Consider the following 27,351-nt stretch of genomic DNA (forward strand, 5'->3'; position numbering starts at 1 on the left):
TCTGGTAATGTTCAGTTTGAATGGATTGGATTTCCAGTCTGGGGTATAATTTTATTGCTCTTTCAGAGTGTCAAGTTTTAGTGCATAGTTTCAGCAATGCAAGTGATGATTATTGGCTTCCAATGTTTTTTAGGTTTATGTATACAGACGGGAAAGCAAGCACAGTTCCCGCAGGGTCCAGTGAGGGGGCATGCGAACTAAAACCATGTTAGAGGATGTAGTCTATAGATGAGTAAAGGCTGTCTGCCAGATCCTCTTCGCTCGAGTCGACTGCTCGAAGACACATGGACCCTCGCCTGGTAGTGGAAAGAAACTTTGATGATCAAAATGCATGCACGTATAATAAATAGAAAACGTTCATATTGGATATGGTTTATGTGTTGAGAAATTGAGGTCACTTTTAAAAGTTTGAAACTGGCGAAGCAGGGCGCCAAAGCTACTTTTTATATAAATGACAGTCTAATGAAGGGGTCTCAAACTTGTGACCCATGGGACAATAGTTTGTCCTTTTAAGCCCCCATTTGATATCCAATTGTATTATTGTTGTTCTCTGCACGTATATAAAATATGGAAAAATAACTTAAATTAGTTGAAGGATCCATTCTAAAGATGTTATTTAAATAGTAATTTTTTTAATGATGTAAAACAAAGCCATGACCAAAAAAATCTCAGTGGAAAAAAAATAAAAGTAACTAATAAATTCAAGGGAGAAAAAGGAAAATAAAATAGAAATTCTAATAAATCTGAGCCCTATGTATTTTATTCTATTTTACATAAATATTTTGTGACCTCACATTGTGACTGCCCCCCGGACCTTGAATTTGTCACTTGAGACGGTGGCTCACCCGAGGTGCTGGCACTGGAGATCCCCAGCACAAGGACAATGTTTTGTGGGTGCACCATCTTCTGTCAGATGGTTGGAGGGAGGTAAACAGCGCTCACGATCAATGGGCTTAGCAGAGCAGACTGGGAAGAGTAAGGCTAGACACGAAAGGTTATACTTTTATTTTTCATTAGGGACTGTCATAGATGCTGATTGTCAAGATAGAACAATTTATGTGCAAACTAATGAATTTACAGCAGAGTATTAGGGCCAAATAAAGAGAAAAAATAAAATTCCAAGAATAAATTCATAATGTGACAAGATTACATTTGTAATATTATGAGAATAAAATCATAATTTTATGACTTTTTAAAGAAAAAAGTACTATGTTGCAATATTATAAGATGAAAGTCATACTCTTTTTACAAAAAAGTTGTTTTATTATGAAAAAAAAAAAGTCCAAATGGTATGCAAAGTTACATGATATCATGTGAAAAGTTGTAATATGTACTAAAGTCAAAATATTATGAGAATAAAGTAAAACGGGATATTACGATGAAAGTGATGTTGTTACAAGTACAGGTTAAACATGATGTTATTCTTGTAGCCCTATTTTTTTCCTTTGTAGATTCAGTAGCTATGAGTGAAAGGATTGTATGCAAGATTATTTTGTTATCGCAGACCGTAAAACAACCTTTCTGTAGGGTTCATTAGTGCTGTTTAATTATGTATGTGCTTTGTAAGTGTCACCTGCATGGAAGGCACAGCAGAGGTCAGGACCGCAGTGCGTCTGATGGCGACACGTACTGCCAGCTTGTCCTTTGGTTGCATTTGGTCTGCATTGACCCCAAACGCACAAGTGGATACCACAACACTCCTCGTCCTCAGTACACGACTACAACGTCATGCAAACAATATGAATTTCACATCTTTTTTTATGCCAATGAAATTGTAAGTCACAGTTTCTCACCACGTCAATGCCTTTGCAGGGTTGACAACTCGATTTGTGCTTTTGGTGCAGACAGTATCTTTCCTTCCCGCAATTCTCAGTGGTTACACAGCCCTAAAACATGCAATGTATTGTTAAGGATTAGCAGTCCAGAAAATTAAAGACTAAATAATACTTAATACTAAAATATACAATAATAATAATTGCTTCAAAATGTCCAGGAAAAGTCACTCTAACAATTAAAAGGCTTATGTGTCAACTTTTGAATAGCTTTCCATTGTAGAGATCAGCTGGTATTTGACAGGGGTGTGCAAACTTTACATAACCATTGTTTTAATATCATCTTTAATTTTATTTTCCAACTGGTATTTTACTTATTACGCTTATTTTAAATTTGCAAAAGAATTAAGAAAAGAGACATGACTGGACATCTAGTAGTATTAGATTAGATCAGATCACTTTATTCATCCCGTATTTGGGAAATTTCATTGTCACAGTAGCAAGAGGGTGAGAATACAGACACAGGAAAATACATTTTAGACATAAATAAATAGGTAATAAATAAGTTAATAAATACATAAATAAAAAATAAAATAAATAGGTAAAAAATAAGTCAATAAATACATAAATAAATAAATATATAAATCAATTGATAATTAAATATATAAATAAATAAATACACAAATAAATAAAGTATATTAAAAAAATATCAAAGTACTCACAGTATCAATGTGGTTGTCCAGCTCGGGTGACACAGTTGTTGTAGAGATATTTGTCTCCTGTGCAGAGAAATACATATTGAAATCCACTTTAAAAAAATAATGCTGAGTCAGGTTCTCCTTACTCGATGCTGGGTGTTTAGCTGGTCGTCCCCTGCCACCGAGTGTCCATCGTCCTGCACGGGATTGTCCAGGATGAGGTGAATTCCTGGGTGCAGTAACTCCGGCAGGATGCCATTGCAAGGTAGCAGAAGAGTTAAAAGCAGCAGGACAGCTTGCATGTTTGGCCTAGACAGCAGCTTCATCATCACTTGGATGGAGCTTGCTGCACTAGGAAGACGAGAAGGAGGGCACTGCGTCACATGACTCTGCATTGGAATTCTCCCCTGAGCTCTTTCTGCGCAGTGTGCAGTTTGTAGATGAACACAACTGTTAAATATAGGAATATTGATGCAAACTAGTAAGTATTGCAGTACATAGAATTTCATCAAAATATACATAATCATGAAAATGAAGCTTAATAAAACAACATTTTGTACTTAAAAAACTGAATTACTACATCTGACTTGATCTGGCTTAAGTTTTTATTAGAACTGATTTTTAGTAGTGTGTAAAACCAAAATATTGGTAAAAAGCATTGGGTATGTTTTTTCCCACCACCAGATGCAGATGGTTATATAGAAAAAATGTTTTTTTTTTTTAAACTGCAATTGAACTGGGGTTTAGACTTTTAAAATACTTGAAAGCAGGGGTCTCACACTTGTGGCCTGTGGCAAATAAGGTCTGCTAGTTGAAGTACATTTTTTATTGTGGGTAACTCGTATTATTATATTGGCAATTTACAAAAACTGTTTGAAAAAAATAAAACACTAATAAATAACTTAAAAATGCACAGATTTATTTTATTTGTTTTATTCCTAATAAATAAAACAAATTATTTTAAATCTTTAGGGCATACGATTAGCCAAGCAAATGATAATTTTTTTATGACTTTTTTCAACAGGTTAGGGAACGTGAATTATAACAACATTTGACCCTTTTATGGGGATTTCTTGATGCAACCCAGACTCGATTTCTCTGAATGGGTTGTCCATTTACTGCACAGATTCACGTGCTCCTTCTAGCTTCCAGGAGATGGTGCTGTTTCCCACAATGAAAATATAGTTTGGCTACACGCTACATAGTGAAATATTCCATTCACGGACATGCTTGGAATGTGTCACGCATCGTCTGAAGTGTTCATAAAAGTGAACTGGCGCCATGTGTCGCGAAGTACTTGAAACATCATAATCACTCGCCCTGTTTTGTTTGGCACGACTTTGAGTATGCGTTCAAAGACCACTCAAATGCAGTGGAATTCGTAAAGGCTATACTAATTGGATGACACATTCAAAGACCATCCTGCAAACTCGTAAACTGTGTAGCAACTGGATGACACGTTCAGAGACCAACTTTTCATCTGAAGTAGGCGTGATGGTGAAAAGGAGCCGCCGTTGGCGAGATCCGGCTCTCTCCCTGTATGACAGCTGAGATATCCGGGCCAGAGGCGGCAGCTGTGGGATGTGTCCACATCCTAGGACCGCCCTCAAACACCGGCTGCTGCCGTCCAGCACGCAACAACCACGAGGGAACTTTGCTGCTATTTTACTCTTATACATGTGAGCGACTTGTCTTCATGTTGCTGAATGCGCTCAGGGTGAAACACTTGACTTTGTTGTTCAATTTTCTCAAGGCATCCTCTTCTGCAGGAAATTTGAGTCCTGCTGCGATGAAAACTTTCCGCTACATTCAATGAGGTAAGGCGTTTATTGTTTTATTTTATGTGTTTGTTTCGGATTCCTATTGGAAAGAAAATCATATCTACACTTATGTAAGTTGTATTATGACCTGCTTGGGTGTGTGTTGGCCATAAAGCACTTTTAAGTTGATACATACTAACTTCTCCAATCTCATAGAACATTGCTAGGACAAGTTAATACTTCTCTTTCAAAAGCATTTAGGTTCAAATTGATGTCAGGCCAATAAAATACATATTTTCCCAATATTTTCCTGGTACATAAACACCATGTACTGATGAGTCAAACTTGCTAGTGTTGACACCTGTGTTTTACCAGTGGCATTTTGAAATATACAGCACTTAACCCTTTATAGGAGAATGCTCATGTTTAATTGCCATTGACGTCGCGGGACGTCCAATCCAGTTTGCGTCGTAATGCCTGTTAGGTCTTCATGTAAAAATGGCACGGAAATGTTGATAGGCTATTAACCAATACTTCCAGTTTAAATGACTATCTTAGTCAATGTTAGGTACTGCGTTAAATACTATGAAATAAAGAGAAAATAATTATGTGATAATTTAATTTTCACTATACGTATATGCTTATTTATTCACAAAATAATAGAAACAAATAAATTTACATTTTTTATTTTCATTCATTTTTCTGAACCACTTTATCCCCACTAGGGTTGTGGGGGGTGCTGGAGCCTATACCAGTTGACTTCGGGCCAGAGGCGGAGGGACACCCTGAATCGGTGACCAGGTGATCGCAGGGCACACATATTTATTATTAATAGAAAAATATGTAGGGTGGCCCGGCGGATGAGTGGTTAGCGGGTCGGCCTCACGGTGGGCGACCTGGGTTCAAATCCAGGTCGGTCCACCTGTCTGGTGTTTGCATGTTCTCCCTGGGCCTGTGTGGGTTTTCTACGGGCACTCCGGTTCCCTCCCACATTCCCAAGACATGCATGGTAGGCTGATTGGACACTCTAAATTGCCCATAGGTATGTGTGAGCGTGAATGGTTGCCAATCTCCTCGTGCCCTGCGATTGGCTGGCCACCAATTCGGGGTGTTCCCCGCCTCTGGCCCAAAATCAGCTGGGATAGGTGCCCCCCCCCCCCTCCCCGCCGCAACCCAAGTGAGGATAAAGCAATTCTGAAATGAGATGAGAAAAAATATGTAACACCTGTTTTGTTAATATTGTGGCATATATGGATCTCAGGTGTGTCTTTTTATTACAAAATATTGTTACATGCCTTATAAAGGTTGAGTGGTTGTATCATGTGGTGTTTTATTAGCAAGATATAGTTGGCCTACTTGCTTGCAGAAATGTTACACAGTACTGGAAAAATATTGATATTCCTTCAACTGTTGTACTCTTATTTACTTGTTTCCTTTGACCTGTATTTCATGACATTTCTTCACCTTATTAAGGGAACTTTTAGTCAGCCTTGAAGTCTTGCTACTGCAGTGCAATGGACAAAAAAATGTAGCACTCATCTTAAGGATGTTGAACAAATGTTTGATTATTTTCCATTCTGTGATCAGAGAATTTTGTGTTTGAATCAATGAGTAAAAAGGGGTCCCTCATGGCACTCACTTCAGCGTTGTGCAGAGAAAGTGCTGTGGACATGCTACCCTGTCAGCCCACTCAAAAAAGGCTGCTGAGTGACAAGTCTGCCTGTTAATGTTTTTCTAGAGCGACTAAAGGTTAAAATCCAGCTACTGTGCTTGCCAAACACCCTAACGGAAACCAGAAAATGACTTTACGTCTTCATTTCGTACCCGACGTATCGATCAACGGATATTTTTGATTGAGAATGGCGACAATGGGCACCAAGAACCAATACTTTTCCACCCGAACATATTCAAAGATGTTACCTGGAAGCAAGCACACACCTGCCATCAGCTCAAAGAGCCTCTAAATTTCCCCGCAGCTTTGTTTTGATGAAGAAAACCATCTGGTGGGGCACTCCCATTTGAAGGCAATCTCAGAGCCCCCCCTCACATCTCCGATAAGACCATGGACAAAATATTTAGTAAATCTAACCGTGTGTGTGGAGTCTGACTCAGTCGCCTCCTCCACGTCGACTGTCTGGAATGATTCACATCGTGAAAGATAAGGCGTCATATCTTGAGTAGCCTATCGCTTTTGTAACCATTTTGTGTGTGTGTGTGTTTACAGACAAGGCTTTTATTGCTTTCTTTCTGATTCATCCCAGAGCAGACGTGCTGGAATCCAAACTTTGTCCATCTGAATGATTTACTATTGTAGATGATCACCTCCTGTGTCCACTTTGCTGCTACCGCAATATTTATGGAATTTCCCCCTATCGTTCAAAAAGAAAGTTAAGGTCCATTAAATGTTATTATAATAGCCCTGTGCTATTATTTAACTGCGTTTAGTCCTGCCAAATGGCTCCCGGGGATTTGCTCTGCACGTTTCTTGATTAAAACTAATGTATGCGAAATCTTCTGAAGAGTTAAAAGACCTGTTAGAATTAGAAGCTGCTGTAACAACACAATTTAGCTGACATGTACATTACAGAAGTGGATTTTTTTCCCCCAATGGAATGTGGGAGTGAATCACTCTTACGTCAGATTGTGTCCAGCTTGTGCTTTTTAAAAATTAAGAGTTACGAGATCGAGTAGAGCTAGAAGCTTCACAATTTAGCTGACATTCACAAAGCAGAAGTGTTTTTTTGCCGGCCGTTTGAATGTGGAAGTGAATCATGTTTACATCAGATTGTGCCAGACTTGTTACCTTTTCTCATTTTTGAGAAAATGACAAGGTGAATAAACCTAGAACGATGTCCAATTTGACTAATCAAGCAGGTATGACAGGTAAATGAATCGTAAAATTTGAGTTTTAAAGTAACCATTCATGAATGTAGTCACACCGCTGTCTAAAAATTCTCTAGAAATTGTGAGAACAAGCTTATACTGGTTACTGCCAGTGAGGTGTCGTAAAGTTCTCCTTCCACTCTGCTAAGTTTAGTTTTCTTCCCCGTAGCACCTCACCACTATTGACTTGTGTACAAAATAACAAGGCTGACAGAATGCCGCCAATTGTTGTCAAATAATTATTTGATTGACGATCACAATTGTGGTATGAATTGAGTTGTTGTGTGGCAGAAGTTTGTCCACCACTATTCAAATTTAAAAAAAAAAAAACATTAAAGTAAGACAAGTCTAAATATTGTCCACACTAACCTTTTCTACAAACTTGGACTTCTGTAAAATATGTAAAAACACTTCAATGGTGTTGAATGAGTTAATGTGACTTAATAACCGGACATCCCAATTGAATTCTTTGAAATTCATGGAAATTGAAATTATTTCAAAATAACTGAGCTAATGTGTTCAAACCTTCTTATAGGTGTACTTTTCACAAACTGCAGATTAAATTACATTTGTTTTGATATACTTTCACCCTAAAAAAATAATGAAAGAAAGACCTAGTACTTTCCATTGAACTGCTTCCAACGAGCTGAAAGCTGTCCAATGTTTGGATCTTGTTTACTTGCTCTCTTGTTGACGATATCATTTACAGGTCATGGGTTGCAACCCAATCACACTTCTCTATTCTCAGCTTCCCTCAACTCATTGTTGACTGAGAAATCGTCTATTCTTGGCAAATGCTAACACCGTTGACCCCTTTTCAGCTATGAAAGGTTGTGTAAAAGATTTTCACCAGATTATGATTTTAGTTTCATTCACCATACATATTCATGTGTGTGTGTGCATGTGTATGTTTGTACTGTCATCCTTCTCAAAATAAAAAATCAAATCAAAAGCCTTTATTGTTATCATACACAGCTGCGTATAACGAAATTGGTGGTGCTACTCCACAGTGTGTTTTCCCAGTAAAAAAAATCTAAATATGTAATATAAAAATATAAAAAGTCACGTCCTGGCAAGGTAAATTCTAAAATATTGCACCCTGGCGACTGTAGAAAATGTTTGCCTCGCAGATGTTCGTAAATAACGATAAAACTGAGAAAACAAAACACCAAACTGGAGAGCAAAGAGCCGCTGCACCCGTGCGCGCCGCCATCTTGGATCTCTTCGTGGCTTCAATATTCAGTACATGACGCAAGAGATGCATTATGTTGATGGTAGGGGGATATTCTCTTGTTCTTATAACATGCGAGGGTATTTTTCTATATTTCATTGGATACTAACCCCCTAACCCTACTATGTCGTTCAAAATATTCATTTTCTCTGTAGAGGGTAAATAATATATATATACTGTATTTTGTAGTTGTCTAGACAGGCTGCCTGATAGCATAGTGTAGATACAGCCGCGACCTTCATGTTGATGGACGAAGCCCATTGGCACCGCAACTGCTTATCAGACTGAACGGATGGTTCCTTCCTGGTTTTCTAAGGCCCAGTTTGTCATTTTGTGTGGTGAGTGGCTGTAAAGTGTGTGCGCTTCCCAGCACTCCCAATGTTTTCCTTTGTGTCGTCAGCTTCCTATTGTATTCTCCTGGTGATTGCGTCACCAGTCGCTCACTTGATGATCACGACACTGCCTTCTCCTTTGGTTTCTGGGAGTGGAAGTTTTTGTTGATTTTTCTCTTTTAGGACGTGTCTGTTGAATCAGCTCTGATAACACTATGATTCCCATCGTGGAATACGATCTTATATCCATTTTTTTTACAAGGGAATTCTACTTTGTATAGGGTTGGGATACTGCTTTAAATTTCCTTTTGAGTGTTTGTGGGATGTTGAAGGGTAATCTGGAATGGAAAAAAAATATGGGGATTATATAACTGAGTCCTGTTAGGGGCCACAGTATGTCTTATTTCCTGTTGGGGAGTGGACCTTTGGTTTTGGTTTTCCAATAAGCCTTTTAAAGAATAGTACAGTAGATCCACACAAATATTTGTTTTAGCTGCTGTGTTATTGAGTTGGACGGATGGTATTTGATAACTGTAAACAGGTTCAAGAATGGATGTTGTTAAAATCCTTCTCTGATTAATCACAACCCATATTTTCATTCTTCCGTGTGATTAATTTTTATGTTGGTGGTGTGGTCGTTATATCAAGATCTCTCTTGGGTAATCCTGCACAAGCAATCCAGGTGCAACGGGTGCAGTACATTCCTAACATTCCACCTTCCTCCTTGGCATGTCTTTAAGCATAGTCTTGCCAGCACGGTCATTTTGACAGACAGCTTGTACTGTACTAAACTCTACTCTATAATAACAAAGTATTAAATTGCTATTGTTCTTCTTTATAGTGTCATTCCGGAATAGCGTATTAGTATATTGGTTGAGTCGTGTAGTATGAGGAACTTTTGTTTTTCTTTTGTTTGTTTACAATTTGTGAATAACCTAGGGGAAGCTTCTGGAATTGGCTGGATTTCCCATCCTTCAAGTTAAAACAAAGTCAGAACAAGAAACAGTCTGCTTTTACTAATATTACACAATGTTTTTTTTATTGATTACACTATGAACACATTGTGGAACACCAAAGTAAAAAAATGGACTTGTCTGCACACTCTTGTGGGTGTAAATTTAGAGCAATAATCGTACTGTCTAAAACTAACAGGTTGACTTTCTTGCAGACTAAAGTCTTAAAACGTGACGGCGTCCAACGACGTTGGGCGTTTCACGCTTCAGATGTGATGTCTGCTGCTTGTTGGCCCGTGCATTTTCTCCATTCAGTCTGTCATCAAGTCGTATTTTTACAGCCGTGCTGCGGCCTGGCCGCGTCTACCCACAAGTGACTTTTCCATTCTGTCAGCCTGTGACGATCACGGACGCATTATTAAAATCGAGACCATCTTGAATCAGCCAAGGCCTTGACTTGGCTGAGGTGAGATCGAACTGGTAGCATTTCATTAGCCTCTGTACATATGGTTCCACTCATTTGTACCCGTTTGAACTGAATAACAAAAGCAGACTGAGATGTGTCAACAGGACTTTTTTGGGCATTCTACAAAGCCGAGAGATTTATGAGCGCTAGTAATTAGGAGTAATAAATCAATTATTGGATAGTGGAGTTCACAATAGCTCAGCATTGCTTTTTCTCTGGATGGTAATTGCAGTAATCAATCTCCGTCATCACTGCGATGGATGTTGTGTCAAGCCCATACCACTATGTACGAATGTCTTTTTTCCAGCATGCTTGAAAGCACCTGTGTCAGTCATTTGTATACTTAAGATGTCTGGGCAGTAACAGACTGTCAGTTGAAGAAGATCCGTGTAGATGTTGTCAAACAAGCAGCTTAACTCAGACAGCTGCAAACAAGGATACATTCTCATGCTCTTCATGTTTGGAACAATTCATATTAACATGTCAAATGTCGCAAATGAATGCATTTATAGGGCACTCATCAAATTCAGTAGCTCCCACTGATTTAGGTAGATGTCTAATCCAGTTATCGTTCACTCACTGTCAAACTGGATTGACTTCAATGGCCCTGAAAGATATGCATTCATAATTGGACTTATTTTGTTGTCAATTGTAGGCAAAAATACTATAAAATAAAAAAATAAAAATCTGTATTAGAATTATTCGGGGCTTGACCAGAATATATTGTATTTCAGTTTTTTTTAATTAATTAAATAAACGAATTATTTTTGGGACATGAAAATTTAATTAAATCAATGAGTCAAAAGAGGGCCCTGTGACAGTTAAAATAAAATCATAATGTTGGGAAGGGTTAATTAACCGAAATAGTTACTTGGCCTATTAAGGGTTAAAGGTATGACAGCTCTCAGCTGAAGTTTAACTTTCAAGCTAAATATAAAGCTAAGAGTTGTGTAATGAAAAAAGAAAACCCCTCACATATCTTGAATATGATACGTTTCCATTAGATTAGCAATAATCCCCAGTGAACTCGCATGGAAAGTGTCCATCCCATGAAATTTTTCCAGACACTTTCTGGAAATATAGCTTACTATATTCTCCACCCAATTCACATGAAACATCTACGGAGAGCATGAGTGATAGTGTGGGGCGATGGGGCTTTTGCTCTCCTGCTGACAGGGCAGATCCGAGCTGGTCCAGGCACATGCTTAGAGGAATGTGCTCTGCCTGCGTTTGAATGTCTGCTCTGAGAGCTGAGGGTCGGGATTGGCAGCACGGGAGGGTCGGTAGGACAATGGAATGATTGCGGATTTGAAGCGGGCTTTGTCTTTGAATGTGGCGCCTCAGGTTTGCGAGAGGCGTGCGTTGGTTTCTGGCTTAAAAGTGCTTAATAAACAGTTTGATTGCAACATCACCTGAGGCTCAGGGTGGGATGAGAAGGCCACAGGGGATTTTTTTGGGAGGGCAACGGGTGTTGGACATTGGAATATCAATGGCTTTGCACTTCACAGAGGTTGTGGTCTCCACCTTTTTTCCTTTCATGTCTGCGTCCAATATACTAAAACCTGTTCTCAATCTCAAAATCTCAAAAAGCCTTTTGTCATTATACAACAGCTGCGTATAACGAAATACGTGGTGCTACTCCACAAAGTGCGTGTTTCCAAGTAAAAACATAATTAATTTAAAAAGTCACGTCCAGGCAAGGTAATTCTAAAATATTGCACAATCTAAGATATTGCACATTGTTATTCCACACCCCAAAGTTATTCCACAAAGGGATTGTGTGTCGTGCTAATGCAAGGCTGACTTCTGGGGACCAAAAAAAAAACATATTCTGCAATTTGTGTTACCTTTTATACTGCTCACTTCTTCACCCTTTATCAGAACAAGTTCAAAATTAACTACAACCACCAGGCTCATCAATACGTAAAACATTAATAAGCCCAGAGACAAACAATTAGAAATCGTCTTCTGAGGAGCAATGTGTATACAGTACATAAATAGAATATACATGCACGGTGAAATGGAAAAAGTTGATGCCCTCATGGGACAAGCTAAAAGTGTAGTAGTGGTAGTAGTAGTAGTTCTTCATTTTACTATCATTACATAAATGTATGCTTGTTCTTGGTTTCTGATAAAATAAAATAAAAATCCTTCCGAAAAATGCAGTTTATACTCCAGTGCGACGTATAGTAAAAAAAGTATGATAATTAAACAGCCTTGGGGTCCCCCCTCAAAAAAAATCGGTCCCCCAGGGGAAAGATGTGTATCTTATATAGCACCCAAATTAAATTCTGATCTGTCCACAAATAACCAGAGTAGCAATTTTAGCTTGGGCCCCAAGAACAACAAAAACAAAGCACGGGGTCAAAAGTGCTTTTTTAGATTAATGAAAATTCCATTCATTTTAGTGGAGATAAATGATTTGAGATGAGGTTTTTAGGTGCAAGCATGAATGAAATCACATCTTAAGGTAGCCCTCTGTTCGGATGGTGCAGCAGCCAAATGAAAAATAGTATATATTTTTCAAAACCCAAATATAGTCACTTCAGCCATGTAACTGAATTCTCGGCCACCATTTGAAATCAGACTGTGTGTCTTTCCTCCTCAGACCGGGCATGGCGGCACAGGCCGATCGGAGGGCGTAGCCACATCTGGCGGATCGCTTGCGAGAAGCTCGGGCCTGGGCGCACCGCCGCATCCGTAGGGAGAGATGGGAGAGACGGAGGATGAGAGGGAAAGCGATGGCGGGAAGCTCTTCGAGGACTTTGTCCAGGCTTCCACCTGTAAGGGAACACTGCAGGCCTTCAACGTCCTTTGCCGGCAGCTGGACTTGGACCCCGCTGAGCACGCCACCTTCTACAACAGTCTGAAGGCCAAGGTCACCTCCTGGAAGGCCAACGCCTTATGGAGCAAGCTGGATAAGAGAATGTCCCACAAGGAGTACAAGAATGGTCAAGCCAGTGTAGGCACCAGGGTAAGATTATCAACAGGTTTCTAGTAGTTTTCCATTTGATTTCAATGGATATCATCCATTTGTTCACACTTCATAAAGTAGACTTTTCATCCAAAGGCGTATGGTACAACAAATATAGGCACATCTGGAAAAACTTTCAAGTGTTTTCACAGTTAGATCGGAAAAAAGCATGTGACCTCATGCTAATCCATGCATGACTAATTAAATTGTAATTACAGTGCTGTATAGAGCACAGAGCAACTGGAAACTGCAGTTTCATCACATACATTTAGCTTTAGTAATGATGGTATACCCACACTATAATCATATGATGCCAATCCTGCCAGTTAATGCTATCACATTTACTTTAGGAGTTAGAAACCACGAAATTCATCTCTGCAGTTGAGACAACAGTTAATATAAAAAAAATATGGTATCTAGAATGTTGTAATGTTAAAGTATACTCCTGATTACATGCCATTATAAACCAGAGAACAACTTGTACATGGCAATTAAAATGTCTGCGACTTAGTTTTATGAAGGCTATTAAAGCAACAGATGTGCTATCATTCGGCACTCATGGTGACTTTTACTTTCGAGGTTGTGATGTCATTTGGGGTTTATGGTCGAAATCCTTGGCGAGAAGGACCGTATCTATCGAGGTGTTTTAAAAATGTGAATCGCTTTTTTGCTCATGTTCGCCAATGGTGCAGCAGTGACTGGGCAGTGCTTCCTGTATGACAATGAGGTCGCAAGTGCAACAGGAAGTGCGGTTGTCCTTACTCAGCGGAAGGACAAGACGAGTCACTAGAAACAAGACTAAATAAACAAAACATTTCGCGTATCAAGCGGTATTTTCACGACTTTCTATCGTGTCCATTTGAAGTTGGTTGTGAAGTGTAGCTTGCCGCTGGTTTTGTTTGACACCTGCGAATACGTCATGCTCATGATAACCACTGGCTGGTGAAACTCTGACATCAGCCTTATTCCCAGAACAAGATGGGACAAACATGGTGAGTAAATCCCCCTCTTGTGCAAAGATGACTATGATCGTCACAACTGTCTCCTAGTTGTCATTTTCATTCTTCACAGACAAAGTTTAAAACTTCACTCCTTATGAAATCTTTGGGTTCAGTAGCTCACAAAACCATCAACATTCTTTCTAATCTGCTTGATATACCAAAAGGGAAAAAAAATGACATGCCATACACAGTTGTGTTTAAACATTTATACAAGAAAAAGAAAAAAAAACATTCCCAGAAAGTCTACAGCACACATGCGTCACTTCTTTCATCTATCATCCAAGACGCTGATGTCATGTTTGGGCTCCGTTCTTAGACAAAGACCGATGCCGTAGATTCACTCAAGGTGACTTCATTCGCTTTGTGGCCGACGCTCAATCAGAGAAACTTGTTATCACGTCTCACGCTGATGCAAGATTTTTGGCAGATGTTCCTTTTGGCAACCTACTTGATGATCTTAGCATGTGTTTTCACAAACTGTGGCATTTAGGAAGTAGAGGGAATGTCACCTCCGTGGAAAAATGTGCACTCTTTTGTGAGTAATGTGACACCTACTTAATCACAAGTTGTCTTCGTAGTGCCTCATCATCGGAGGAGGTCCGTGCGGCCTGCGCACGGCCATCGAGCTGGCCTTGATGGGGTCTAAAGTGGTGGTGGTCGAGAAGAGGGACTCCTTCTCCAGAAACAATGTGCTGCACCTCTGGCCGTTTACCATTCATGACCTGCGGGGTCTCGGGGCCAAAAAGTTCTACGGCAAATTCTGCGCCGGCGCAATAGATCACATCAGTGAGTGAATCACTATTTTATTACCACCACCAGAAGGTGAAATTTCATACCTGTCAACCTCTGCCGATAACTGCCCTTATAAATGATTATGATTCCCCTTACAACCCCCCCAAAAAAACTTACAAACACCGTACGATGTAAGGTTTTTTGGGGGTTTGTAAGGGGAATCATAATCATTTATAAGGGCAGTTATCGGCAGAGGTTGACAGGTATGAAATTTACACATGGCAGAGGTCACGTATTCCATCCACTCCATCTGTTTGTTTGTCATGTCTGTTTGTTTGTATGCTTTTGTTCAAGATAACTCAAGAACGCATAAAGGGATTCTGGATACGTTTGTAATATGGAACGGGAGGCGATTCAATTTTAGGTTCATGTGGTCAAAGGTCACAGATGTCAGGAAAAATAATTTCAGGATTAACGGATTAGCCTATTTAATTTAAATTTGGAGGGTAGATGATATAATGAGGAGAGTCCACTCTACCAAATATGATGATGCTTTGAATTTGCCTGCTTAGGAGGCCTGCTCTCAGTGTAAGTTTTTGCATCTGTGGTATATTATGCAGTGACACTGCTTCACTCAGATAACACACTTAATTGGCATTATATTATTCATTCATGCAAATATGTCTACTTTTTTGATACAGGACTATAAATTGCACTTTTTTTCGTAATTTGGTTGGACCTCCAACTTGTCAGAACAGATGCTTCTTTCACCTGTTGTCCTCCATTTTATTGTTACTATGATGTAATGTCTGGTTTTTGTTTTCTAATCAAATATAGTTGCCTCCAAAATGCGTATAACCTCTACTCGGATGTGTCATGTAGTCCAAAGAAGAAGGCTTACACATGAGGTTTACTATACTGTCACATTTATTTTTTTTAATTATCTGTGTCTTAAAAGGTATCCGGCAGCTGCAATCGATGCTGTTGAAGGTGGCTCTTATTGTTGGAGTGGAATTTCACATCAATGTGGAGTTTGTCAAGCTTGTAGAACCTCCTGAAAACCAAGAAAATGAAGGTCTGTAAACACAATTTCACATCTAGCCCTTTATAGACTCTATTTTTGCACATTGGGCACGACCCAAAAATATTCTCATAACAAAAGGTCAAATTATGAAATTCAGAGGCTTTTACTTCAATATTAATCAATACTTTATGTGATGAAAAAACAGGCACACACAGTTTCATTGTGTGATGTTAACAGGAGGAACAACTTGACTGCCCCCCTCCCAAGTTTGACTTTTGGGCCCGCTTACAGCCGTAATATCAATACACTGATAACAACAAGAGCTTCAGCTAAATTTAGACGTACTTCTCTGCCATGGCTCGGTCATACCGTAATATCATATTGCGCAACAAAATGCCAGGGCGGTCTAATGCAACCAGGCCAAACTCATTTTTAACATCTCCTGATAAAAAGAAATGTTAACAAGGGTATTGAGCTCTTTTAGAGATCATACGGAGAGGAAGCATAAGCACACAATGTGTCAATGGCATCTAAAAGTCATATTGAATTTGTTTTTTATTTAATTTGTGGTGTCCCTTAAGCCCCTCAGCTGACGCTTGTCTTCGCCAAAGGAATAATGAACAAAGAGAGTATTTATATAATGTATTTTGCCTCCTCCCTCCCTGATATTTTCGTGGTCGTCTCCCCGTTTCAGGGCCAGGGTGGAGAGCTGCAATCCGACCTGCTGATCACCCCGTGGCTGACTTTGAGTTTGACGTGGTGGTGGGGGCCGACGGGCGAAGGAACACGCTGGAAGGTGAGAAGATGCCAAAGAACATTGACATAAAGAGACAATGCCTGTTATAAAGTTACCATGAGGTCAAAACAAAGAGAACATTTTAGACTCCAATTTTCTTTTCCCATCGGCATTGTATCACATGCTCTGAATTTTTTGTTCAACCTCAATTTTTTTTCTTAAACAAGATGAAACCAGATTACTATTGAATAAAAGTGTTGTGTTATGATAAAAATAAAAATGGCTTAGCCCCCTAAATACCTGGCATCCATTAACGTGGACATCGCAGTGTGAGTCACGGAGGCTAAAATATTCATATTTGCTATAAAGGCCTACATGACTCAAAAAATGCACAAGGTCACAATTATTATTAGATATTTTTTTAATTCTTCGCTTTAGATACATTTTTATTAAATATACAAAAATATTGAACATTAAACTGAATGAAACCAGAAATAATTTTTGGTTATTGCCCCCAATAACCTTCTAGAGTTTGTTTTCTTTGTCAATTTCATAGTATATATAAGCCTGCCATTGACAATGATAGACATGCAAAGCATTTTTCATTTTCCAGTGCCTGTCAATCGCTGCCAAGCCTCCCAGTGAAAATGGATTGGGCATCTAGCACCAATGGCTGCTAAAAAAAATTCAGCCATTGAAATGTTCTCCCAGCCAAGCCATCAATTTAAAACACACCAGTGTGAGGGTGTTGTGGTCACGTCCTCAAAGCACAAAGTATATCAGAATGTATATAAATAGCATGAGGCAGGCTCGAGTGGAGCAGCTGATGTGCGCTAGAGCCTCTCCATGACTTTACATCACTCTTTTTGGAGTCTTTTGATCTGGTTGCTAGCTGTGGTCAACCAAACAAGCAATATGCATCTGAAGCTTATTCCTAAAAAGGTCAAAAGCAAGTCTTTTGCCTCATTCTTTAGTTATGAAGTAGCCCAGGGGAAATGAGTCAGTCTGCAGAAAGTCTGGGTTTTTTTTTGTGAGCTAAATTTGGCAAAGTAGCCCAAAATACAACCAGATCTGTTTTTTGTCAAGTGTTTGGTTCCCAGTAAAGAAAGGGTGTTAATTTCATTTCATTTTTTAACTTTGAGAAATGGTTATTTAAAGTGACGCCTTCATGTGCATGACTAAAACGGTGGTATGTGCAAAAGCCTTTGAAATGTGATTCGGTGGGTGTCTAGTTGCAAAGTTAATGGCTTCACTATCCCTTTTTTTATTAGAGTACTACCTCCCTCAAGGAGAATGCAAGACTTAATTTGTGAACAGAAAGTCAATTGTAGAAATCCAACAAATCTTAATTTGAAATCCGAAAATGTATTTCGATGTGTCTTTACATTTTCTATAATAATCAGTTGTTTCTTCTTGTTCTTGCCTTAGTAAGCTGTGTAAGTCACATGTGATTAGCCTTTAAGACTACTTTTCCTTTTGGTTTCTGCACTGAAGCACTAAGGGCCTGATTGTCTGTCCTCTATTTTTGTATCTGCTCTCGTACTCATTATCCCTGTTTTTACACGGCAGGTTTCAAGAGAAAAGATTTCCGGGGCAAACTGGCAATCGCCATCACTGCCAACTTCATCAATAGGAACACTACGGCAGAGGCCAAAGTGGAGGAAATCAGCGGCGTGGCTTTTATTTTCAATCAGAAGTTCTTTCTTGACCTAAAAGAAGAAACGGGTAGGATCCGTGACTCCTTCGGGGACACTTTGTGGATTCTTTTACTGCTTTAAAAAATGGTTATGTTCACACGCAACCTGTTTTGTCGCAGGTATCGACCTGGAGAACATTGTGTACTATAGGGATAACACACACTACTTTGTCATGACAGCCAAGAAACAGAGCCTGCTGGATAAAGGAGTTGTCTTGAATGTGAGTGCATAGGTTTCCCCTACTTTGAGTAGCCTGCGTTTTGACCTAATCTTGAAAAATGAGGGCAGGTGAAATAGAAAATTAACCTTTATCATCTGACTTCAACATTAGACACGAAAGCTGTTTGAATTAACAAGTTGTTTTTTATATTTTATATATTTTTGATGTAGCATCATGTAGAATGCTAGTATTTTCCTTTTATGAAAATAAATTTCACTGGTAATTTTGGGAAGGTGGCAAAAACTGAATGGCATTTCTATTCACTTCAATAGGGAATGATCATCTGAGGTATACAGGTTTTCAATTATGAGCAGGTAATTGATTGAATTGAAGTTGGTAGGAATTAACTAAACAGTCTATTTGATAATGTTACTAAATGATTTATGATATCAATGCTCTTTGCAGATTTGTGCATAGTTACAAACAAGTTTAAATTAGAGAATTGACTTTCTGTTATTTTTCCCTTTTTAAATCTTACAAGTGGATTATCTCAACAAAAAATAAATTTTACTGTTCATGAATATTTGCTTAGTAACACTACATGAGGGGAATTGCTGCAGAGATGGAATGAAATGGTGATTTGAAAAGATGTCAATCTCTTTGTCTAATATCATCCCGCTGTTGTCGAACAGGATTATGCGGAGACGCAGAGGCTGCTGAGCAGCGATAACGTCGATCAGGAAGCTCTCCTGTGCTACGCCCGCGAGGCTGCCGACTTTGGCACCAACTACCAGCTTCCCACGTTAGACTTTGCCATGAACCACTGCGGACAGCCAGACGTGGCCATGTTCGACTTTACCAGTATGCACGCCTCAGAGAACGCCGCTCTGGTCAGGGAGAGGTTTGGACACCATCTGCTAGTGTCGCTGGTGGGCGACAGCCTGTTGGAGGTGAGGGCATGTCGTTAATTCCTGTTCTAATGTCATCCCAAAAGTATGGAAGTCATGATTTTAATGCACCAGCAACTACTTACATATGAGGTCAAGGGCTAGCGAGATTACTCCTTGTAAAAAGTATTATTCCATTTTATTGTGTAGATGTGATCATACACTATATGGTCTTGGAGCTGATCCATTTTATCTGTTTGTGGCTGCAGCCTTTCTGGCCCATGGGAACGGGCTGCGCGAGAGGCTTCCTGGCTGCTTTTGACACAGCCTGGATGGTAAAGAACTGGGCACGAGGTCGAAGCGTTCTCGAGGTGCTGGCAGAGAGGTAAGCATTTAAAACGTGACATATGGCTCTTATCCAAATAAACTCTTAACCTATTTACAAGTATTGTTGTTTTCAAACAACATAAAAAAATCATTTTACTCCTGAAATCTCATTTTGGATCATGTAGACCACAATGTTGTTAACATTTTCTATACAAACTAATGTGGCGATGTAGGCCAAAATATGATGTGTACATATAAATGCTGGTAAAAAAAAATGGAATATCCATTCAAAATTTGAAGCTATTGTATTACACTCTGTTATATCACACATGCTGACACGTTTATTTCTGTTATCTTGATCATTATAACTAATGAAAACCCCGGAGCAAGTAAACACTTTATTTTTAATCTCATTTTGTATATGTTTAGGGAAAGCATTTACAGGTTGCTGCCGCAAACAACACCTGAAAACATTGCCAAAAACTTGGAGCAGTACACCATTGACCCGGCGACGCGATATCCCAACCTTATTTCTTCATGTGTCCGACCTCACCAGGTATAAACACACACACACACACACACATATATATATAATGATAATATATATATTATATATATATATATATATATATATATATATATATATATATATATATATATATATATATATATATATATATATATATATATATATATATTCTTTTATTTTTATTTTGTATTTTTTTATTTATTATATTATTTTTTTTGCACCGGCTCTTATTTTTAAACTTTATTTTACAGGTGCGTCACCTTTACATGAATGGAGAACTGAATTCTTGCTCTCTAGAACGTGCCGCCTCCATCCGTCGACCTGTTAATATTTGCAGGCGAGGTAAAGAACGCACAAATTTTGGCATAGTCAGGTGTCTCTTACTTTGAAATGTGTTTTTTTTTTCCAAAGCTATAAGTAGCTTGCACCCACAGAGAAAGTTCGTCTGTGGTTTGTTTTTACATGTGGGTTCACTGTGAAGAGGAAGCTGTAAAATGGGAGTGACCGTGCACAAAAGTCTGACTCGCCAAGTTCAGAGTTACATTAGCTTCCTGTTTTGAATCCAAACTGAAGAAAAGTTCCATTCAAACGTGTTCCGTGTAGATCTGGACGAAATGTGAGCCCAGGGCTCGTTCTTGACCTGCGCATCAACTTCCCGTGGCGCTTGAACCGACTTTTTGATGTCTCCGCCATAGAATCGGAGGTTCGACCGGCAAGGCTTCTCACGTGGTGCCAGAAACAGACAGAAGCTTACACGAATGTAAACGTCACGGACCTGACATCATCTTGGAGCAGCGGGCTGGCCTTGTGCGCCTTGATCCACAGGTTCAAACCTCATCTGATGTACGTAAATATGTGGTACAGAAAATGATTAAGAGAATAAAAAATGCTATAAAAGAAATGCACTTGACACCTAGACTGTACTTGATAATCTGCCAAACACTGCAATCGGTATCACTTTTTGTTCCTCAGAGACATTGAGTCATTAAATGAGGAAAACCAGGCCGACAACCTCCAGCTGGCTTTTGGCATCGCAGAGCGAGAATTTGGAATCAAACCATTTGCCTCTGCAAAAGATCTGAATGGCTCCTCAGAGCTAGATAAGACCCAAATCATCAACTATCTTTCCAAATTCTATGAACTCTTCAGAGGCACACCTTTGCCTGATGCAGGTAATAAACTCAAAGTGTATATAACCAATAAATGTTGTGCTTTTAAAAAAAAATCTACGTAGTACCAAGTTTTATAGAAAAAGAGTCGAACTCCAGACCGGGAATCTTTTCTCGATTTCCTGTGCATGTTATGAATTCCTACCAGTCAAGAATGCTGCAATGTGTGGAATGTGTGTTTGTACCAACGCAGTGGACTGACAGTCAAAAGAGCCACTCCCTTTATTTAACTTCACCCATGCATTGAGATGACGATTAGATGCCAGCCTCGCTTCACGGCAATCCTTATTTCGATGACTATCATCTGCTATGCGCATTTGGCACTGATATAATTTGACGTTTATGGCTGGGTGCTGTGGAAAGTATGAGAGCTTTATTACAGTCACATGTTACACCACAGGCTCCAGAAGAGTGGATGAAAACAGTGAAGACTATCCATCTAAGGAAGTCCGAAGTAATAATAACTTTCTTAATCTTGCCCTGCCAAGGAAAAGAGTTCCCAAGGTAATGTTGTCGTTGCGTTTAGCATTGTATTTTTGTTTGCAAACTTGTTTTTTTTTTTCCTTCCTAATGTTTTTTCACCCCCCCTCTGCTGGACTTGTAGGATGAAAAAAAGGCAGATGGTACTGATCCTATTTACAAGAGGAGAAGAAAACTTTGCACGTATCTGGAAGAGGTTTGTTCAAATATTTAACTGATCGGTCCCAACTAGATTCTTCAAAATCCCGATTTAAATCAAGGCCCTGGTTTATTCCATGCACGCTGCTTGATTGACGCAGAATCTGTAGCATTCATCTTTAACGCATTTTAATCAGGCATTAAGAAATCATACTTTACTGTAGGGCACAACTGACCATCAGCAGAACCCACTATTTTTGAAGAAATCTGTATATTTTTACATATAATCTGCACCAAACGCAATGGACTATAAGGCAGACCTGTCCACATTGTACTATGGGATATTTACACCAAATGTCGATCAGCTCTTTTGCCTGTAAAATCCATAAATAAGATGCACCGGACTATAAACTGCAGTGGTTTATGATGGACCAAATCAAATGTAATAATGTCGATGTCTCTTCCCTTTCAGGCAACCAATTTGTCAACTAAAGACACCTCACCATGGGATGGAAAACAACCCAAAGAGAACAAAGTGCGCTCATTGGCTACGCAGTTGCAAGCTAAAATTGAGAGCACATCAAACTGCTACCAAAGGAAACAGGTATAGACGGCGGCGGTTTTCATTTTCGTCTAATTGACGTCATCCCTATCTTCAACTGCAGCGAGTTACTTCCTCTCGGAGTGCTCTGTGGTTTCTCTGCTAAAATTGTTACTTTCCCCGCTGCTAACGTTTTTCTCTTCTGCTCTCTTCCACTCAGCATTTGATCTTTGCAACCTCTCCCAGCTCTCTCTGACTTTTTATTAACCCTCTTCCAACTTTCTGCTAAATCGCAGTCAGACGGCAAGAGTTCCTCCTCTCCTCAAAATCTCGACTGTGGCGACTGCGCACACTTTAAAATATCGCCTCCAACCACGCCCGAGCTTCCAGCTGAGACAGAGGTAGAGCTGTGAAGTCAAAAAACATTATTTACGTTCATTTAAGCTGGCATGTTTTTCTCCGGTGAACTGTTCAGCTCATTCAAAGAAACACACGGGTGGAATTTTACATGATGTAGCCCTCACTCCTTCTCTTTCGTCAGCGTTTATCGAAAAAAAAAAATTAGCATTGCAATCGTGATTTGTAGTTGTTATTTATTGTTTGGGTTTTTGGGGGGGCTACAATTTCTGCACTATAATTTTTTGGTTGGCTTTGACGGACGGGTAAAGTGAATGATCACTGCCAGATATCCCTGTCAAAATGGATTAGAACGTTTAGCCCTGTCAATGGCACGGAAACGTGAGCTAATCCTCTCCCAGTTTAAATCAAATGGATGTCAATCTTTGTCAATGACTGGCTTTAAGTTAAATAGTATGGAATTAACAAAGAAAAAGAACTTCAGAGTGATATAATGGGCCATGACCACAGTACTTCTTTACTCTATAAGCTTCAGTCTGCATGCTAGTGGATCACCAGGATGAATTCAGGCCCTCATCTCCAGACTTTCCATCATTTCCAGATGCGCCCCCGTCTTGCAAGCCGCAGACGGACCTTTCTAAGAGGTCTTGATTGAACGGATTACGTCATGTTATCCTCAGCTAAGTTGGGCTAGTAATACATTTGCTGGAATGATTATCACTTCAAACCGATTGCATAAGGAAATCAATCACAGCAAAACGAGTCAAGATCGTTCATTTCGGTGCGCGACCTAAAATGGCCAGTATTAGATTAGATTAGATTAGATAACTTTATTCATCCGTATTCGGTAAATTTCATTGTCACAGTAGCAAGAGGGTGAGAATACAGACACAGGAAAAGACATTTTAGACATAAATAAATAGGTAATACATAAGTTAATTAATAAATAAATATATATAAATACAAATGTATATGCTTCCAATTATGACAATTTGTGTCATCGTTTTCAGTTTCAAGTCAGCCTCCAGCGCACGGCGCAAAATTTAGTCCCCGTGGAGTCTCGGAGCAAAGGCCGTCAGCTCGAGCCTCAGTCGCAGTGCGGCTTCTCCGTAGTGAAGCTCAGACATGTCCCTCAGATACATGAGCGGGTCAAGATCTCGCCTGAACCGGAGAGCCAAGCGTTTACCCCGCCCTCGATCCACTCTGCGGTCACGTTCATGTCCAGAGTCCTTCAGCGCCTCAAGGAGGTGGATGAACTCATTTGTGAGGTGAAGTCTTCTCCCTCCCTTCTCTGTACTTTGTTGCATGCTGTCACGGTGTGTGAAGTTCTGTGAATTACAGTGTAGCTCACGTGTGCGACACGCAGTCAGACAGTCAAATCAGGCCCGTTATTAGTACAAAGAAAATAACGTTTGTTTGACTTTGGCCCTCTGTTGCTGCTGTTGTTGTTGTGTAAGAATGATCAGAGATGATTGTGGTATTTCTGTCTGTACTTGTGGAGAAGCTGCCGAGTCGCTCGTGCGTCACAAGACAAATGGCGAGATTGATCTTTGTTTTCCGTTCCATGTTTTAGAGGAAAGCTCATTCCCAACAAACGAGAGAGTTTCAGTCAAAGAGCATTAAAGAGAAAGCGGTTCACCTTCGTGGTTTGATCTCGGCAGACAGCTCTGTTGGGACCGAGGTGATTATCACATGCTCGCCCTTTGAAAGACCCTGGTGTTGTGTTAGCTTGCATGTTAGGACACTTGTGTGGCATGGAGTCTATTTCTTGTTCAGGCTGGGTCGAGATTAGCACTTTAAAGGGACTTTTCTTTGGCGTTAATGATTTTGATATGTTGTATAAACAGTTTTAAACCAAAAGTTTGGCCAGGAAATTCCAAAAAACAGAACTTCAGATCAGCAATGAAATGATTCATTCCAAATTGTTATTAGAATAATGCATGTCTTAAGTGTAAAATGTGAATGAATATCTTATTCAATCAAAGATATTTGATTGAGATAAAGAACAAAAAAGTAGATGCATTTTGGTATTATGTGGATGAATATCTTATTTTAGAGAAAGATATTTGATTGAGATATAAAACAAAAAAGTAGATGCATTTTGGTATTATTTTAAGAAGTTATATTCATAATGAATAAAAACAAAGCATTAACTAATACTTCAATTTAAAATGATTTTACAAATATTTTTTAATTGATTACAAATTGATTCATTCATTTTACACAATAAAAGCAGAACAAATGTCTTAAAATATTGGATGAAAAATGGTAATTCACCTGTTAAAGTTTAAAACAAAACAATTTAAGACAAACATGCAATTGTTTGTTTAGAAAAAATACCATAACGAATCAATTAGCCAATTATATCAATTCAAATATTACATTGAGTGAATAATAAAAATAGTGTCCAGTTCTTCAATAAAAAATAAATCAATGTAAAATTATAAGATATTATATTTACTTGAATAAAAATACAATAAATTAAACATTAAATGCATACAAAAAGTTGTTTGTCTGATTGATATTATTTTCCGGGTGTGTGCTTAACCATATGAAGACATTTTAACTCTTGCTTGTTGCCCTTATCTCATACACTTGACATCTCTAATCTACATTCATGGACTACATTTAAGGGACAATTGTCCGTCCAATTGCATAACTTTGCAGTAGTTCCAAAATTCTCATCAGAATATTGTTGAGCTCGAGTGTTATTTCCGAACTTGACACTGTTGACTGCATGTCTTTTAGTATTACACAAGCAACATCATGCATGTCTTTCATTCATACATCATATTTTACGTATACTGGCATTTCTCCTCCCTCCATTCCTCAGTATCTAGATGTAAACAATAGAAATATGTTCACTAGGTTTACTGGCATACGTCTCCCCCTTCTGTCTGCACTGAGCATACACACTGTGGCACAGATGCATATTTTTTTTCTCACATATTTCGTTGCTTTATTTCGAATAATAGTGTTTGAGCATGTGCAACATTAAGTACAATTAATAGGAACCAATGCAAATTTTATCTGATGAGCAAGGAGCTAATATTTTGGTGTTCAGTGAACGATCCTTTAGGATTTTTGTTATGTTTTGTTTTAGTTTGGCCCTGTTCCCTTGCTTCCCATAACTGGCTGCCAGAATTAGCTCAGGCAGATTACCGTATTTTCCGCACTATAAGGCGCACCTAAAAGCCTCCATTTTTTTCACAAGATGACTATGCGCCGTATAATCCGGTGCACCTTATATATGGACCAATATTAAAATTGTTATCACAATAAAATAAAAAAATATGTGATCGACGCTTTGGTTAGAAACAGATTCATTTGTAAATGGTCACGTGACCTTTCCTGCTTTGACATGCCCGGCTCAAAATGAAGCTTTGTGATACATTCCTGACAAATACACACTTTGACATGACACCTCATTTTACACGCCCGTCGCTTTTGCTCGTTATAGCTTTGGAGCTCTGTGTCATTTGTTCCATCACTAGCTGTGCCACAGTCCCGCTCCCACGCCGGTTTTATCGCTATTTATCGACCCCTTCGCCTTGTAAAAGATTATCAAAGTATGTCTCTCATCTTTTATGTGTTGTGTTCATCAGGGCACTTCTTTCCAGAGGGCCTTCGCTACCCAGTCGGGTGAAAAGTGTCATTTATGCCAGCGGCGTGTTTATTTGGTGGAGAGGATTTGTGCAGAGGGCCTCTTCTTCCACAGGGAATGCTTTCGTTGCACCACCTGCAGCTCTACCCTGCGCCAGGGGTCGCATGCTTTTGACTCTCAACACGGTACGAGCGCTTTACATTACAATATGTACTGCATCATTGGCTAAATCTGATGAGACTACTAAGAAATATGTCTTTACAGAGAATAATGCTCGTTTTATTTTAGATTTGTGAATTTGTACTTTCCAATAGACTGCGGTTGACTACCCTATCTACATGATCGTTATTTCCCATCTACAGTAATCCCTCGAATATCGCGGCTTCATTGCGGATTTTTAGTAAAGTAAAAGAATTTTTTTTTTTTTTTTTAAGTTAGTAAAAATGTGAAAACCCATGCTGAAACTTGCAAGCAAAAGCACTGAAGTTAAAAAATAAATACATTTAATAGTGGTGACCCTACTTCTCCGTTTTTTTGTTTATCGCGGCTATGTCTGTTCTACATTAACCGCGATAATCGAGGGATTACTGTAATATGCGTCAAATACATGCTATAAGCTTAAGCATATATATGGAAAGGCAGAATAATTGATACAGATATTTTACTCTTTGCTGGGGTTTATATTAATAATGATTTGATATACTCTGACAGGAAAATTGTACTGCAAGCTTCACTTTGATCAACTCAACAACGGGACAAGCCTCCATAGGATCAAGTCAGCACGTTTGGTAAGAAGCAAATGTGGTTTGAGTCCAACTTAAAAATGTGTCAGGAAAAAAAACTAGTAAACTATAAAAACTAATATTCTTGTGATATAAATGAAATGACTTGGAAACTCCT

The 27,351-nt window shown here is 39.0% G+C and overlaps 2 protein-coding genes across 6 annotated transcripts in view; one reads left to right on the forward strand and one right to left on the reverse strand.

The window, feature by feature from the left end:
• dkk3a (dickkopf WNT signaling pathway inhibitor 3a) lies at positions 1-4,164 on the reverse strand. Its single transcript, XM_077626629.1, has 7 exons — positions 3,944-4,164; positions 2,617-2,920; positions 2,495-2,551; positions 1,794-1,886; positions 1,574-1,718; positions 846-981; positions 1-296 (listed from the first exon to the last, which is right to left on the reverse strand). Exons 1-7 carry the CDS (start codon positions 4,147-4,149, stop codon positions 209-211), a joined length of 1,029 nt encoding a protein of 342 aa, XP_077482755.1. The 5' UTR covers positions 4,150-4,164; the 3' UTR covers positions 1-208.
• mical2a (microtubule associated monooxygenase, calponin and LIM domain containing 2a) overlaps positions 4,005-27,351 on the forward strand; it is a 26,475-nt gene continuing 3,128 nt past the window's right edge. The window contains exons 1-21 of one of the 5 annotated variants that reach the window (XM_077626583.1): positions 4,005-4,287; positions 12,704-13,069; positions 14,649-14,856; positions 15,761-15,877; positions 16,521-16,622; positions 18,132-18,287; positions 18,379-18,479; positions 19,112-19,369; positions 19,576-19,691; positions 20,063-20,189; positions 20,414-20,504; positions 20,858-21,005; positions 21,135-21,334; positions 21,732-21,835; positions 21,936-22,007; positions 22,422-22,553; positions 22,787-22,891; positions 23,858-24,115; positions 24,421-24,528; positions 26,453-26,636; positions 27,163-27,239. In XM_077626583.1, the coding sequence (XP_077482709.1) occupies positions 12,806-13,069; positions 14,649-14,856; positions 15,761-15,877; positions 16,521-16,622; positions 18,132-18,287; positions 18,379-18,479; positions 19,112-19,369; positions 19,576-19,691; positions 20,063-20,189; positions 20,414-20,504; positions 20,858-21,005; positions 21,135-21,334; positions 21,732-21,835; positions 21,936-22,007; positions 22,422-22,553; positions 22,787-22,891; positions 23,858-24,115; positions 24,421-24,528; positions 26,453-26,636; positions 27,163-27,239 (2,928 nt within the window). In that variant the 5' untranslated portion in view covers positions 4,005-4,287; positions 12,704-12,805. The remainder of the gene's footprint in view (positions 4,288-12,703; positions 13,070-14,648; positions 14,857-15,760; positions 15,878-16,520; positions 16,623-18,131; positions 18,288-18,378; positions 18,480-19,111; positions 19,370-19,575; positions 19,692-20,062; positions 20,190-20,413; positions 20,505-20,857; positions 21,006-21,134; positions 21,335-21,731; positions 21,836-21,935; positions 22,008-22,421; positions 22,554-22,786; positions 22,892-23,857; positions 24,116-24,420; positions 24,529-26,452; positions 26,637-27,162; positions 27,240-27,351) is intronic. The other 4 variants (XM_077626600.1, XM_077626591.1, XM_077626607.1 and 1 more) reach the window with 4 other exon arrangements.

The sequence above is a fragment of the Stigmatopora argus genome, chromosome 2, assembly GCF_051989625.1.
Source record: "Stigmatopora argus isolate UIUO_Sarg chromosome 2, RoL_Sarg_1.0, whole genome shotgun sequence".
Classification (NCBI taxonomy): domain Eukaryota; kingdom Metazoa; phylum Chordata; class Actinopteri; order Syngnathiformes; family Syngnathidae; genus Stigmatopora; species Stigmatopora argus.